Raw genomic sequence first — 17,727 nt, 5'->3', positions numbered from 1 at the left:
ATAGATGAAATGTCACCTGGACATGGGAGTCCACGCAATGCTGTTACATCTACCGGTATATACCAGTAGAGCTAATTTTAATCAGATTGTACAAACATTAGAACGACCCAAAACTCATTGGATATAGTGTCACTTATATTGTAAACAATAAACTGTATTCAAAAATAAAACTTTAGTTGTTAAAAAGGATTTAGTATTTGGAAATATGTTACAATGGTTGTAAACTCAGGACAGTCTCTTTAAAATTACCCCCACCCCACTCCATTCACCTTTAGTTGATCGCTGCTACGAGTCTCGTTATTACTTGTAATGTTTGATGGAGGTGTACAAAAGAATCTTGTGATTTGCCAGAGGAACATTGTTTTTAATATGGTGGGGTTTTATATTTTCGTTTTGTGTTTGTTTTGTATTTGCTACAGATCTGTTAAGTACTTTACTAACTTATTTACTTCAATTATCCTCTTAATTTTTTTTCACCTACTCTTTTTTTTTTCCCCAGGAAGTTTAGCTGTGGGTTTAGGTACATTCAAATCTACGCGAACATGGCACGGTGTACAGGCGATATCTACCGCAACATACGAAACTCCCAGATGAAAAATACAGCTAAACTCTTAGCACACAGGTGGTAGGAAGAAGGTGTATCCCAAATAAGTATTCTTACACAAGGTGTTACGTAGAATTAACTCCACCTGTTTGACAAAGGGAAAGTGACAAACTTGACATCTCACACGGGGGAGTCTTTCTGCCAGCATTAAGCTTTGTCGGCCTGGGATGAAAAGCGATTAGGGTTGCCGCTTGTTGACATACCTGCACGCTGTAGAGCGCGAGGAAAGAAGAGGTGGCAATGTCCAAACAAGAGATATTAGAAAATAGACTCGCTGTATAGACCAACACAGCGCAATGTTGCTACTGAGACTGCACGAGTCAACATCTCTATATGAGAAGGTTAAGGAATGCAAGAACACCACTGGCTTGTCCTAAGCTTTCGGGGTCCGTCCTCCGTAACACTTTAAACACAATGGGGCGACACGAGAAGGTAAACAGCACCAAGGAAGATGGACAGCTAAGAGCCTGGCTTTGTTCCCGCCCCCTTCAGGCGAAGCAGCCAACTGGATTCGAGTTTAGAAGCTGTCCTTCAAAAAAGGACTGCAAATATTCCAGGTGAAGAAACATTGTGGCATACTTTGATCCAGTGACCCGGTGATGAACATCAGATTCTTCCCAATGTTTTGATGGAACCTATTTCGAGCTATACAGACCAGAGATTCTCTGTTCTATAATTCTGCCGCTGTTTGCGGCTAAAACAACCCACACAGCGGCTTTAGGCCTTTTAGGATAACTGTACATATAGAAGACATCATGGACACTTTTGGACTGTCGTTAGTGTTGATGTTTCTTAATTATATTGGAAAGAGTGCCATGACACACGTTCCGTATGTGAGGCGGGTCCGCAACACGGGACCCAAATATCCGTGCACCTCTATGGGGATTCAGTGGGTGAGACATGAAAACGACTGTTCTAGGTACTATATATGCAGCTTTGGGAAACCGCAGCTGCTGCCGGCGTGTCCTGGCAATTCGCATTGGTCAAATACTTTTAAAAACTGTGTGCCGATAGACTCCCGATGGGATGATTGTGTTTTCCCTCAGGAAACTACAGTGACTATCAGAGATGATTTCCGTCCCACAACGAAACCAAGAACACGCCCGATATGGCGTGTCGTCACCACGTTGCTTCCAAGGCAGAGGAACGTCTTCACAACGTTGGCTCCGTGGCGTCGCGTTGCCACGACGTTGACACCGTGGCGTCGCGCCATAACAACGTTGCCTCCGTGGCGACAGGCAGTGACGGCGTTGTTGCCGGCGGTGCACGCGACCCATTGGTGGGAAAAAGATGCAATTACTTCCAGACTGTGGACGCGATCGCAGCACGACCACAACCGCATAACGACGTCGTCACCGAAGAAGATGAAGAACAACCTCTCTCAGAACAGAGTTACGCGATCGCGACAGAAAACGACGCGGTGGTGGAAGGCGCACATGAGATGGCACAAAACAACGGCTCGCTGGAAGACATCTAGACCAACGTGGAAGCGAAAGGCGACGACGCAAAGACGGACAACGCCGTCGTGGATTCATACAACGACGCCATCATCGCGCACGACGGCACCGCCGTTCAGAACCACTCCCTGGTGGCAGAGAAGCAAGCAGTGGGTGAGGCCAGAATCACCATGGCAACGAACCTCGCCTCCATCTTGGGGCGTCACGAGGCCCGCGCGAAAACCAATGGCTACAACGACGTCGTCATCGTGGCAGAGGAAAACGCGGCGGAACATTAGTTGGCGGAAACCGACAACGTCGACGCCATCTTGGGTGAGCAGAACAACCCAGCGGCAAAAACCGAGAGTCCCCGACGAGAGACCCAAGTCTCCGTGGCAAAACATAAACTCGCCCTGGTATCGCGGGACGCCGTGGTGGCAGCGCAGCACGCCGTGGTGGCAAACGCATCGAACGACGACAGCGCCTCCGCCGCCACCAACACAACCACGAACAACAACACAAACGGCGCACATAACGCCAACACTAACTCAACCACCTCTGAGGAGGAGGAAAAAAACTCGGTCTCCATGGCGGACGCGAAAACCTTGGTGGCGAAGACGAATTACAACAACAACGACGACGATCCCGACAACGTCGTCACCACGGTGGCATAGGAGAAGAGCCACTACCGTAAAAACGACAGTAGAGACGAGAAAACCAACAACGACGTCGCTAATAACGACGACACGAGCCCAAGAACAAACCACGTGGCAGAGGTGGACGAACCCGTGGGCCAAGTCGACGTGGAAGACGTTGTTTACGACGTTGGCCCCGTGGTTGTCGACGACATTCAGGTGGTACACGCCGCCTTCGCCGCCGCCGAAAACAACGACGGCATCGTGGGAAACTATTACCTGGAAGACAACGCCATCACCATGGCAACGACCGATGATTACAACACCCAAGTCGCCCTTCCCATCGTTTTCCACAAAAGGAATAAGCATTCCGCAAGATACGAAAATTACAACATGGCGGCCGAACTACAGAGCAGGTAATAGATAATTTTTATTCCGTATTACATTATAATATTTTTAAGTGTTATATTTCTTTAGTATACTAAACATCACTGAGAACGCAACACCCAATTTTCAGTTGTTATTGTTACCGACTCTGTGACCTCAAGGTTGCTATAGAACATAAGTTAACCCTGTCTCTTGTATACAACTGTGGAGTTATTTCTTGCCTATCAAAATATATCCAGTTATGCAAATATCAGTTAAATGTTTTTTTTTTAAAATTATTATTATTATTTTTTTATTCTCATATCCTATTTACAACTACGAATCTGACTGCTGCGTTTGTAGTGGAGTTCAGTATATTACAGGTGGTGGTATAAAATGATAAAGACGAAAAGACGACGAAACAAGTATAATGTCGATAACAGGTATTGATAACATTGGAATTTTTTTGCAGTGATGACCAATTGACCTTCTTTCACAAGTGTATTGTGAATGAAACAGTTTTGATTCAATTGATGCGTGCAGTTCAAACGTAAAAGGTTGCACCAAATAAAATGTTTCCACAAAGAGAGTAAAGACCATTTCAAAAAGCAAACCGTATTTTCGATAGTTTTCAAATTACAAATTAAGTCTTTAAAAGAAAGACGAAAATAAATCAATAAAAAATAAATGTTTGTCAAGATATAGCAAGGCAAGCAAAAACAAAACGACCGAAACGACTACGAAATAAACAAGTAATAGCAAAGCATTTTCTGTAGACCTTTTAAGACATTTGTCTCTTCCCCCCTCCCTAATAATTATCGACTCTCCACAACATGATTGATATGTAGAATAGACATGGTAACAAGGTATATATATATCTCTCTCTTACGCTAGACACTGAGCGAGATGTAGCTCAATCGTAAAACACCCGCCTGAGGTGCGATGAGTAGCAGGATCGATCGCTCTCAGTGGTTTTTGCCCGTCCAAATCAGAGACCCATGATTGGCACTGGTATGTACTATATCTATGGGAAAGATCCCATATTGCGTTATTGATATCTGCAACAGTTTTGTTCTCTTTCTCTACTGACCAAATGTTGAAATGCTAGAAGCAAAATAGCAGAGGTTAAATATGCTGAGGTGTCATTAAACAAGTATTCCTTGTCATTAAACAAGTATTCCTTGTCATTAAACAAGTATTCCTTGTCATTTAATACGAGACACCTTTAAAGGGACAGACCCTAGTTTTTAAACACTAAGGCATATTTTTTAACTAGACCCTAGTGTCAGCCCGTAAACATGGACACTAAGTTTGGTTAATTTATAAACCTATAACACATTTGGATACAACAGAGTGAAACAAGAATCAGTGACGTTGAAATTCTCTTAAAAGTAGACTAAAACGCGACTCCATAACCGTTACTTCTCAGACGCACGCGCGTTGTTAAAAATATGAAAAATGCATTTTGTGATATTAGAAACACCAGGATGATCAGAAAGACTTAAGTTGTACGGAAATGAATAATCTAAACAAAATATAAGTAAAATTTGATTTCAGTGATCATAAACGGCTCTAATAGTAAAAAATATGCCCTAGTGTTTAAAAACTAGGGTATGTCCCTTTAATATCTGTAATCTAAACAGTGCAAGCATGTCGTTAAACAGTCTTCTTATCATAATCTGAAGAACAAACTGTAATTCGATTTTAGTGTTCTCTCTAAATTGGAGTTATAGAACTTTCCAAGTTGAGAAATTAATCGGGTTTTCACTTTTTAACCAATCCTTCACAACTGGCCCAGGAAACCAATTCACAAAACTCTTTGTAACTTTGCTATCTCTCTGTGCACTGCGAAAAAACTTGCAAGGACGATGCAGTGTTGCTTAATAAGAGAGCGTTGTGAAATAGGCCCTTGTTATGTCAAAGTATGTCAGTAAGTGCTGTCCTGTGTTTGGAAAATGCATACAATGGATGTTTTATCTTCTCGTACAAAACTTCAGACTGTCTGACAGCAGAGATTGCCTGGTCAGTATATACCAGGGACCCGTTCCACAAAACGATCTTAGCACTAAGATCACCTTAATTGCATATGTTAGCTTTGCAGTTACGGTGATCTTACGGCTAAGATCACCTTAATTGCATATGTTAGCTGTGCAGTTACGGCTAAGATCTCTTCGTGGAACTGGGCCCAGACCATTATGTTTGATTACACAATGTGCAGGGCTGTCTTTAAACAAGCAGTCCTTTCTTAATCAGTTGGATTCATAACAGTGTGAATACATTGAAACCCCTCTTGGGGACCAAGGAAAAATTTCCGTTTTCAGAGGGATCCAGCTTAGGAAAGTTAAGCTCTATACTAATTGTTAAAAAGGGACTCTGTAAAACGCCCGGTTTTGAGGGATTTCACTGTATAAATATTTACTACTATTAATGTAACAGAAAAATCAACCTCTACTGAGGGGATTCGAACCACGGACTCTACCAACTGAGCTAATACGGAAATTCCCACTGGCTACTGCCAGTAGGAGCACTTTATACCAACACTACTACATACTCCCCCTTCAAGTGAAGCTACGTCCCGGAGCTGTGGGACACGGGCAGTTGAACTGTTACGAGTCCTGATTGGGGTATAATTGTATTCTTGTATTAAGAACACACCCAGTTCCTATGTCGGCTCCAAATGTAACAGAAAAATCAACCTCCACTGAGGGGATTCGAACCACGGACTCTCAGTGCGAGAGTCCAGCGCTCTACCAACTGAGCTAATAGAGAAATTCCCACTAGCTACTGCCAGTAGGAGCACTTTATACCAACACTACATTACTATTACTACAGATACTACCACCACTACTTCCTACTGCTAACACTAATGATGTTGCTGTTACTACAACTACTACTGCTGCTACTACTACTTCTACTATTGTTATTTTATCATATATGTAACCGTTAAAACATTTAATTCTATTTATTATTTCACTGTTATACTAATCATACACACATCATTTTTGTTCGTTGCACTTTTATAAACTATTTTTATAAAATATCTGTGGAGGTTTTTTTTGGAGATAAACACTATTGGATTTGTTCTGACATTGAAACAAATCTTTAGTCACCTGACCTGCTAAAAAAAAGAAACAGAAACCATGTCGATATGGACACAGTGAGTTTACAGCACGTGTTAGCGGTAGAACTGGTCCTGTTGAGATTTCTGCTTAGCACCGAAAGTAAAACAAGATTGTTTCCACAGCCAGATAAATGATTTATGTGATTGCACCGACCCCTAAACAGCGCTTCGTCGACTAGCAAACATTTTGTTTATCGCGCCAGGCAAACTTGAACTTGAAACTGAGTGGAGCTTTGTTTGTATATATCGGGTGAACTGTTAGACTGTTTCTCGTAAGCATGTATTCGGAGGAGCAGCGGTGTGTACTCGGTCAATTAATTAACATATTTTTGTCTTTTCAAAAATACAAACGTCATCATCAATAGAAGATAGACGTCAGAAGATGTCAGCAATAGATGGGGGCGAAGTAGGGAGAGGGCAGGGTTGATATCAATATGTCATTTAACTGGAGAATGCGCGCGCGTGCGTGTGTGTCAGTGGAAATACTCCATTAGAACACAGGAACGCAGGTACCCCAACAACCCATGTGGATTTGCTATAGTAATAGTCGTTATCATATAAAATAAAAGCTCAATGCGCGGATCCAGGATTTTGTGATAGAGGGGGCCCAAAACCCGTTGTAATTTTGAAAATAAAATTTAAAGGTGCTTGACAGGTGGACGGAATAATGTGTATTCTGCAATATATATTGTTTGACCAAATACTATAAATAAAGCACCTGTGAGTGATTCGTGGCTGCATACCCTCACAACACAGTCATAACATCTTTTTGATTCTGTCTTGTACAACTACGATATTGAATATGTTAATGGCAGATTCGTTATCGTCTGGGGTGTTACGATGTCTGTTACACACTTTAAACAATGTATCTTGTATTAATGTCATGAGTACTGTAGATAACACATATTGTCGTCAATATGTTTAGTGAAATGCTTTTAAAATTATGCTTATAACATAGTTCTATGCACATGTGTCTGTGCCTTCCAGTTTATGAAAGATACAGGACGTTTTTGTTGACATCTGTGCTGGCGCCGCGCGTTGAAGTGGCAATCCTCTTACAGACAGAGTTGGAACCATATGTCGTAAGCAAAAGGAGCTGTCTTCTGTAGACAAAGCACCTGACAGTCAGTTATGGTTACATGCAATCGTCATAACGTCTTTCTATCATAACTTCTTTTGGAATCAGTCTTGTGCACAGATACGTTATTGAATATGCTTATGACAGATTCATAATCGTCATGTACCTTAAAGCTTCTTTTATAATTTTACAGTTTTATATTGTTTTAGTGTATTAGTGGTGAGTAGGTAGCGTATATTATCATCAGTTTTATATTGTTTTAGTGTATTAGTGGTGAGTAGGTAGCGTATATTATCATCAGTTTTATATTGTTTTAGTGTATTAGTGGTGAGTAGGTAGCGTATATTATCATCAGTTTTGTATTGTTTTAGTGTATTAGTGGTGAGTAGGTAGCGTATATTATCATCAGTTTTATATTGTTTTAGTGTATTAGTGGTGAGTAGGTAGCGTATATTATCATCAGTTTTGTTTTTTACACACACACACACACACACACACACACACACACACACACACACACACACACAGCAAAACAAAAGCAACAAAAAACCCAAACAAAAAATCCCCCAACAAAACAACCCAACAACTACAACAACAACAACAAACAAAAGAAACACCCAGACGTAAACAAAACCTCAAGAAAGCAAAATAAAACAAAACAAGCAGATATTTAGCGTTTATTATGCTATTCCGCCCGAACACCAGTGTAAAGATATGTAAAACATAATGCCATGATTCAGTCCGGCTAACTCACTCTGGTGTTAAAATGTATAATACATTAAGAACGTGAGGCTGACAAGTTCACACATTCTTGTGTTATGACGTATGATGTAGTAAGAGTATTATGCAGTGACCCCGCACGCTACTGCTAAACTGTGTGAAGTACTAAGAACTTCAATCTAGCCAGTACGTGCACACTAGTGTGAAAATACAATCGCATTTTAAACTATTCAGCCCTCTTAACGAAGTGTTAAAATATGTAGCATGTTATGAGCGCACCGTAGTGTTAAAACATTAGGTGATGTATTAATTAGCACACCGTAGTGTTAAGATATGTACTGTATTGTGCGTGGTAAATGTGTGTCAGGACAATCCGTGAGTACACTGTAGTGTTAAAATATTAGGTGATGTATTAATTAGCACACTGTAGTGTTAAGATATGTACTGTATTATGCGTGGTAAGTGTGTGCCAGGAAAATCAGTGAGTACACTGTAATGCTAAAAAGTATTATACAGAAATTATGTGTGAAAATGTCTCGGATCAAGGACTGGGTTCTTAAGGTTTAAGCTTATCTCTACTGTCCAAATATCCATTGGGCTCTGTCTTGTACAGACATTGATTCATGGGATTGGTTATGACCTTGTAATAAAATCCCTTTGAGTCTGTCTGTGTAGAGATACGATTTTGAAAGCGTTAACAGTTTTTTTCTTCAATTTTATCAACAGGTAGTTTGTGTGATTTCAGCGTGTTTTCTATCTCTGTGTCTGTCTCTCTATCCCTTCCCTCTCTTCCCCCCCCACCTCTCTCTCTCTCTCTCTCTCTCTCTCTCTCTCTCTCTCTCTCTCTCTCTCTCTCTCGTCCAAGTGTTGATATAAATATATATGTTAGACACCAAATATCTGCAGTTTTAAAATGTTCCTTTGTACCGTTTAAAAACAGACGGCACTCCCCCCCCCCCCCCCCCCCGTTCTTTAACATAATTTCATTTCAGTTTACTTTGGTGCAAGCACACTGTCCTGGGCAAATACCTTAACTATCTGAACTTTCGGTCCAGGACATGGCTTAGTACTTAGTTGTTAGTGAGTTCTTTTAACAATAATACTTCTGGCCTATCTTCATGCGATTGTGAATACGAGAATGATCCCTTTTCTTCTTGATTCCGTAAACTCGCTGGATAAAAGACAGAACAAATGTGTTTCATGTCCTTCGATACATACATACATAGTTGCTGACGTTTCTCAACTTGATGCCAGCCAGAAAAGGAATCCCTGCCAGCCAGGAAGCATGCGGTATACTTTAAAGAGAAGACAAACTATTTTAAATCCACGGACGGTGAACTAGCGAGCTAGGAAACAACAAGACACGTTCCAAATACACCTCGGGCATTAGAGGTCACTGGAGGAAAGGGATTTTCCCGTAAGATCTCGTCTTCACTAGATTAGACTCAAATACTCTGTCAGGTACAAGTGAACCTGTGTCGTAATCAGTTGTAATAAGAAAATCCAGGACGCTAGCTCTTTGACAGGGCTCGAAATTAACAGAACGATGGTAAGCAAATGCCGCTAAAAAATACACAGTATGCTTTCTGGTCTGAACGACAAAACCGTAATAGAGGATCAAGACAGTTTATCCGCACAAGGGCGCGATTTAGCTCAGTCGGTTGAGCTTTCGCCTGAGGTGCTTGCGTCGCAGGATCAAAGCACCTCGGTGGATCCATCCAAGTGGGTTTTTCCGTCGTTCGAACCAGTGCACCACAACTGGTCGAAGGCCGTGGTATGTGCTTTCCTGTCTGTGGGTAAGTGAATATAAAAGATCCCTTGCTGCTATATGACTGGTATATCAAATGCTGTTGTATGTGATATCCTGAATGTAGGATGGTGCGTATAAAAGATCCCTTGCTACTAATGGGAAAATGTAGCGGGTTTCCTCTCATGACTACGAGTCATAATTACTAAATGTTTGAATCCAATAGCCGATGATTAATTAATCAATGTTCCCTAGTGGTGTCGTTAAACAAAACAAACTTTAACTGTATCTCCGCACAGTGCAGAGTCGAATGAGCGTTATGGCAAACTAGTAGTTGATTCCAAGAATCTCTATCTAGTGCCTCGTCTGTAAGGACAGCCACTCCCAATACTCCGTTTCACAAGTAGTTTCTGCTTTCTACAGTATTTGTTTGGCAGTTCTCCAAGTATATCCAGATATATCTTCATTTTCATGAGTGATAATACAAATAAGGGGTTTTGTCTGCTTTTGTCTCAAGATTTCTGCAATGCTGTTGAAAAAAAGTCACACTGTATGTCTAACACGTTGTCTAATTTCCAGACTACTGGAATTCAGAGGCTGGAACCGGGATGGGCATGCCTGGGTCCTACTTCACAAAAAACACGTTAGTCTTTGCGAGCCTTCAAACCCCACGTAATGTCCACGCAACGCAAATGTCTCATGAATAATGGCTCTGGATATGGGCATATCAAACAGTACCCGACCCGACCCAGACTACTTTTTCTAGAAATGCTGCTCAGTTCGTAACGTTTGTTAAAATTTGAGAAGAAATGATTGCTTCTAACATCACAAAGTGAATTTCAAGCCTTGCTATTTTACATGTCTAATAAATATACTCAAATGTAAGCAAGGGGGGGGGGGGGGGGGTAAACATCGAGGCACAACAATATACTGATGAAAAGAATTAAGGGAGCACGTGTTTTTTTTTAAATATCAATTTAATTCATTACTTGATTAGGTTTTTCCTGCATAAAATACAGATTTATTATATACATAGCATGAAGTATATAGATCTATAGAAACCATAAAAGTGATATTCGGTGAACAGTCATATTTTCACTGTATTATAGCTACAGTAAAAATATAGAAATCATATTTATATTTTTGTAAAGTAAAGTTTGTTTTATTTAACGATGCCGCTAGAGCACATTGATTTTTTATCTTATCATCGGCTATTGGACGTCAAACATATGGTCATTCTGACATTGTTTTTTTTTTAGAGGAAACCCGCTGTCGCCACATAGGCTACTCTTTTTACGACAGGCAGCAAGGGATCTTTTATTTGCGCTTCCCACAGGCAGGATAGCACAAACCATGGCCTTTGTTGAACCAGTTATGGATCACTGGTCGGTGCAAGTGGTTTACACCTACCCATTGAGCCTTGCGGAGCACTCACTCAGGGTTTGGAGTCGGTATCTCGATTAAAAATCCCATGCCCCGACTGGGATCCGAACCCAGTACTTACCAGCCTGTAGACCGATGGCCTGCCACGACGCCACCGATGCCGGTTATATTATATTTTTGTAAACATTAATGAATTAGTTATCTCCCTTGTAAATTATTACGAGTTTAAGTTTGATGATTACCAACGCATCTGGGGCCTAATTCACTAAACTCTCGCAATGCAATGCTAAATGACTTGCAAAGAGGATGCTTTGTTGTCTAGCAGAGCCTAAGAGACCTTTGTGAATTAGGCCCCCTGGTTGTATTTGAAAAATACAAAATTGTAATTTAAACAGTTGTACCTATAAAAATGGATATGAAGTGCAATTGCGATAAGATATCTAAAACCGATTGAATACGAATCTAAATAATGAGGACTCTGTGTCCTGTCGTTGAGAATTTGCAGATCCATTCGCTTTGTATTTGTGGGTTCTTTTGGGAGGATCATTTTGTCATGTATGTTTTCACAGCAGTATTATTAAGTAATTATTAATTAAATAAAGATGTCTTTCAAAAATACCATGGTCAAGTAAATTTTCAACAAAAGTTCAACCGGAAGAAATATATCATGGCGTTACGTGTTTGTACCTTCCTGTAAACCATCTTGTCAAAATCAGAATAATATGTATGTTCCTCTTAGGCCGTCGCGTAAAAGCCTGAGTGTAAAAAAGTTCTGATAGGATCAGCGAAAGACATTAACAACAACAACAACAACAAAAAACGAAATATATCGTCAAAAAACTAGGAAAGACGTATATAATAAATAGACCATTTCATGGTGTTTTTTCGAATACGATTTTTATGTCAGCTAGTGATATTTTCATACATCACTCGTTAACATAAAAATCGTATTCGAAAACCCCCATGAAATAGCCTCTATGTAATGTGGGATTCACTGCCAGTAGCACGATTAACTTCATGATACATGATACTCTGCATGGAGATTTTGGTTGCAGTCAGTATATTTATTGTATTAATTTATATTCCCTTATTTTCTTACCATCAGTAAACAAGATAGGTTTTAAATGGGGTAAAAGGGTACTATTTCGTTATTTTCTGGCATCTGCTTGGGTACGGCCCTGGGGGCAGGCGAAGGTATCAGTATTAATCCTTACTGAAAATACCAGGCGACAAACTACGTATACTGAACTAGACCTTGGGCACTCTGCCCGTAACCTTTTATATGTTGGATGCTCGAAACTGCATTCTGAAACATTTTACAAATTTATCTTTTTTTTTTTTTTTTATATTGTTCCGTAAATTTGGTCTTTTCATCGTGTGCTTTCTATATATAAACCCGTCTAAATATTTAGGATGGGACGCTGTGGATCCATCATGGGTCATCCTTTACGTTGTCCTAACGATTTCCACAAGAAGCATGGCTGAAGCGTTAAGAATGAGGATTTCAGCGACTCTGTAAACGTGTCTCTAGGAACTGAGACCACGCCTTGTCGATCATTGTCTTTAGCAGAGGTATTCAGTAAGAAATGGCCAGACGCTTATCAATACGTGAAACACAATGCTCAGGGCTTCTAGATTATGGTAGCCCCACTCCCACGGCTAGTGATATTCAATGTTGGGCCAGTAAATAACTACTACTGCTATGCCCGACGGATAGTGAAAAAAAGTCAAATGCTGCAGTTAAGTCCATTTTGTAAATATGAATATCCTAACACCACCACCACCACCACCAAATGTTAGCGTTTTTAAGCTCTATCTCCCTTTTTAGGTGACATATCCGATTATTAATATTAATTAGTAAAATTGTATTAACTTAATGTAAAGTAGGGCTAGTGAATTTTTAATTGTGGATAGTGGATTTTTCATAAAAATTCCAGAAGCCCTGCAATGGGTGAAAAGTAAAGTTTGTTTTATTTAACGACGCCACTGGAGCACATTGATTTTTTATCTTATCATCGGCTATTGGACGTCAAACATATGGTAATTCTGACACTGTTTTTTAGAGGAAACCCGCTGTCGCCACATAGGCTACTCTTTTTACGACAGGCAGCAAGAGATCTTTTATTTGCGCTTCCCACAGACAGGATAGCACAAACCATAGCCTTTGTTGAACCAGTTATGGATCACTGGTCGGTGCAAGTGGTTTACATCTACCCATTGAGCCTTGCGGAGCACTCACTCAGGGTTTGGAGTCGGTACCTGGATTAAAAATCCCATGCCTCGACTGGGATCCGAACCCAGTACCTACCAGCATGTAGACCGATGGCCTAACCACTACGCCACCGAGGCCGGTCCTGCAATGGGTGAAGTCAAGACAGTTAAAAGTTTGTTTTGTTTAACGACACCATTAAAGCACATTGATTTGTTTTTTAGTCATCAACTATTGGATGTAAAACATTCGGTAATTTTGACAAAATCTTAGAGAGGAAACCTGCTATCTTTTGTTTTCATTATTAGTAAGGCATCTTTTATATGTACGATCCCACAAACAGGATAGCACATACCACGGCTTTTGATATACTAGTCGTGTTGCACTGGCTGGAACGAGAAAAAGCTCAATGGGCCACCGACAGGGATCGATCCTAGATCGACCGCGCATTAGGCGAGCGCTTTACCTCTGGGCTGCGTCCTTCCCCTGGAAGACGGGGCGGGACGTAGCCCAGTGGTAAAGCGTTCGCTCGATGCGCGGTCAGTCAGTCTGGGATCGATCCCCGTCGGTGGGCCCATTGGGCTATTTCTCGTTCCAGCCAGTGCACCACGACTGGCATATCAAAGGCCGTGGTATGTACTACCCTGTCTGTGGGATGGTGCATATAAAAGATCTCTTGCTGCTAATCTAAAAAGAGTAGCCCATGAAGTGGCGACAGCGGGTTTTCTCGCTCAATATCTGTGGTCTTTAACCATATGTCTGACGCCATATATCCGTAAAATAAAATGTGTTGAGTGCGTCATTAAATAAAACATTTCCTTCCTTCGTTCAATAATAAAGTTAAAGTTTTTGTTTAACGACACCACAAGAGCACATTGGCTACTTAATGTCAAACATATCATAATTCTGAGTCGTAGAGGAAACCGAAGAGAAAACGGATGCATAAAAACAATTGTTATATTATTATGAATAGCAGTGTTCATTTTTAATGTCATTATTTTTTTAAAGGACATTTTTAATGTTTTGGTTTCACATGCATTGATGGATCGATTGCGCATGCCTACAGCCAAGATACCGGCATGTGCACCGCATTGGCGATTACAGCTCTATGACACTTTTTTTCCCCGCCAATTATAACTTCATGGGCATTGATGGTTATATCAGCAGTCTATTTTTGTCAACCAGCCTGCATATTGCTATGAGAGTAAACATGTTGTCGTATCGTTGCCAAACGGTGTTGACCTACTTCCTTCTTAATTCACGTTTATCACGTGCTATGCATACACACAAAACTGCAGTCAGAGATTTAAGTTTAATGTAAATTTAAATATTAGAAATCGTTTCTTGGCATGATTTTTTAAACAAATAAATGTTCCGGTGAAGCCAGTTTGACACAAATACAAAAGTACATAATATAAAAAGAAAACAGTTAACAATTGACAATTTGTTTTGCATAACGACATCTTTAAAGCACATTGATTTATTAATCATCGGCTATTGAATGTTAAACATTTGGTCATTGTGACGGTAGTCTTCAGAGGAAACCCGCTACATTTTTTTTCAATTAGCATCAATTTTATATGCACGACCTTCGATATACCAGTCGTGGGGCATTGGTTTATCAAATGTTGAATAAACAAATAAAGGAATGTTTATTCAGAGACACCCCAGCACATTGAAAACAAAATTTGTTTTATCGACACCCATCACATTATTTAACCAGAGGTTAGTGGGTGTAAATGATAAGGTGATTGTGATACTTGGTTCCGACTACTGGGTGTAAATTATATGGCGATTGTCACACATGGTTCTGATAAAGAGAAACGAAACCCTTTGCCGTCTCTTGGGTACTCTTGCTGAGGATATTAAAGTACAAGCACGCTTCACACGGCATGCGAACAATCTGATTTATCTGGTCATCATTAGCATCATCATTTTCTTACACACTCGTGTAGGAGATGACCTAATATTTTAATAATATGTTGGAGGTCCCTTTTGAAACTTAAGATTGGTTGCTTTAAGGTGATGCCGCCCAATAATATGACAACCAGAATGGATTTCCCTGTGACGTATAATTTAACCTGAAACTGATTGCCCTGTTACAGCTGACAGATTTGTCAGTTGAAAATACACTTATTTCCTATTTTACACAATGGAGCTAACTGTATACTTCTACCGTAGTTGGAAAAGACACTTAAAATTATTTTTAACCTAGTTTTTGAGGATATGTAAGAAATAGAATACTAGATTCTCATTCATTAGAGTGAGTCTTAATTTTAAAACGTTTTAACATTTACATGTATTTAGAATGTGTATTAATAGATACTCGACACAATTGTGATAACTGGTGTTTTAAAAAAAAATTTTTTTATTATTTGTATCATTTTTGTAGCAGTTTTATTTGAAACTTAATGTTTTATATTTCAAATAATAGTTATTTTCTACACTATGAATGAACGAATGATTGAATGAATGTTTAACGACACCCCAGCACAAACAGTACATCGGCTGTTGGGTGTCAAACTATGGTAATCTACCTTATGAAGTCTCCCTAAAATGGTCAAATGCTCTATAACCAGTCAGTGGTCAGTCTGGACTAGGTTTGGGCTATGTCAAGTCGAACTTCGGGGGAGGGGGGGGGGGGGGTACTCCTCTCCCCCCACACTTCACCCAACCGCCGCCCAGGTGATAGTAAAAAGTTGGCAGTTAAGAAGTGTGGTGTGTACCCTCAATCCCGGTCAACATTCCCTGTCCCACCACAAACCCGCTTCGTGGATCGTGGCCAAGGCTAGCTATCAACTAATCAAATACTTTGTTGAACAAAATTATTCAAATTTACATTTTTTTCATTACAAAATCAATTTTACAAATAAATTAGGAGTTTGCTAAGGAGGAATACACCAGATTTGTCCTTGATTTGAATTCGGAGAATCCGGCAGTTGTCGCCAAGACTCGGCCATCGATTGGTTGTTTGTTTAACTTCCTCCCTGTTCTTGTAGCGCACCCCATCCACTTGTGTATACTAGGTGCCAAGCCTTAGATCCGCGCTCATCCCAATGTTTTTATCATTTGACGTACAGACCTTCCGCGTTTTTTCTTCTGCATGTTTCATGTCTCCACAACACACTTTCGTCGTTGTGTCAAGTTCTTGCTTTGACTGCAAAGCTCGTCATTTCTCGCAATATCGTGATTAATTGATTCAAAATTTTCTAACACGGTTTTGACGTGTTCGGCTTAGTAAAATACACTGATATTCGTTTTTTATTTACTCGCCAGAAACCACGTGTGCAAAGGTCGTATTGTGCGGTATGAATGGTCAATGTGTTTTATTACGTGCATCGTTCTTAGTAACATAGAAATGTGGTATTGTTCAGAAAGCATGACAAGTGTATACCATGTGTCAATATTCTTGAAATGAAATTTTAAAATGCAGTGCCTTAACGTCCAAGGTCTATAATAGTTTTTTAATGCGACATTAGATGTTGCTATGATTGCATATTCATGGGCGTACATAGGATTTTGAAAAGGGGGGTTCCAATACATAGGATTTTGAAAAGGGGGGTTCCAAAATAGATTGCAGAGATATTGGGCATATATTTCTATGTTGAGTAAATATAATAATGTCAGATATCAATGTCAGATATATTAAATTATAAAAAAAGCGATTTCGGGGGGGGGGGGGGGGGGGTGTGTTCGGTCGAACCCATCGAACCCCCTATGTACGCCCATGATATTGTCTTTTGTTACTGTTAGTAATGTAATTATCTATGTGTATACCAATTTTATAAACGAAAAAGTAGCATTATAATCAAAGAAAATGTCCTGTGACGAGTCTTAAAATAATTTACATCTTAACACTTGAACGAATGGTAATTCCTATTCCCATCAGCAATTGAGTTTTTTTACAAGTATAAATGGCATCCAATGTACACGTTCGTTTATATTAGGAAAATAAAACAACAACCCCCCCCCCCCCCCTAAAAAAACCCCCACAAAACCCCCCAACAACAACCGGCAAATGTTCTCTTTAAGAGTTGCACCAATCAAAAGAACAATCCTCGATCCACCCTAATACAATAATTACATTTTCTATTCAGTGATATGAACCAGCAGTTCATAATCAATAAACATTTGGCTAGTGTGGTTCGAACTAGGTTTCAGTATTTGCTCACGAATATGAACATCAAAAGGAATTCAAACATGACTTTATTATTCATTTATGTTAGAAATGTGATAAAAACATAGTGTGGATCCAACTCCCAGCTATCTAGTCCCATCCCACGTATAACATTATTATCTACCCCTACCACCATCCAATTATTCCATTATGCGTTGTGGTGCGATTGTGTTCTAGAGGCAATGTACGTAGAAGTATCCCAAATAGTATCTCACCAGGTCAGAGTTCGAAGTGCACTCATCTTTTCATTC

General features: G+C 40.0%; 1 protein-coding gene across 2 annotated transcripts in view; it reads left to right on the top strand.

Moving 5' to 3' along the window:
* Positions 1–860: 860 nt before the first annotated feature.
* LOC121378650 (serine proteinase stubble-like) overlaps positions 861–17,727 on the top strand; it is a 128,922-nt gene continuing 112,055 nt past the window's right edge. For both annotated transcript variants that reach the window (XM_041506926.1, XM_041506934.1), the window contains exon 1: positions 861–3,091. In XM_041506926.1, coding sequence (XP_041362860.1) covers positions 1,360–3,091 — 1,732 coding nt within the window. In that variant the 5' untranslated portion in view covers positions 861–1,359. The remainder of the gene's footprint in view (positions 3,092–17,727) is intronic.

Source organism: Gigantopelta aegis, chromosome 2, assembly GCF_016097555.1.
Source record: "Gigantopelta aegis isolate Gae_Host chromosome 2, Gae_host_genome, whole genome shotgun sequence".
NCBI lineage: Eukaryota > Metazoa > Mollusca > Gastropoda > Neomphalida > Peltospiridae > Gigantopelta > Gigantopelta aegis.
The sequence above is the reverse complement of the archived record's forward strand: the minus strand, read 5'-3'. Positions and strand labels throughout refer to the sequence as shown.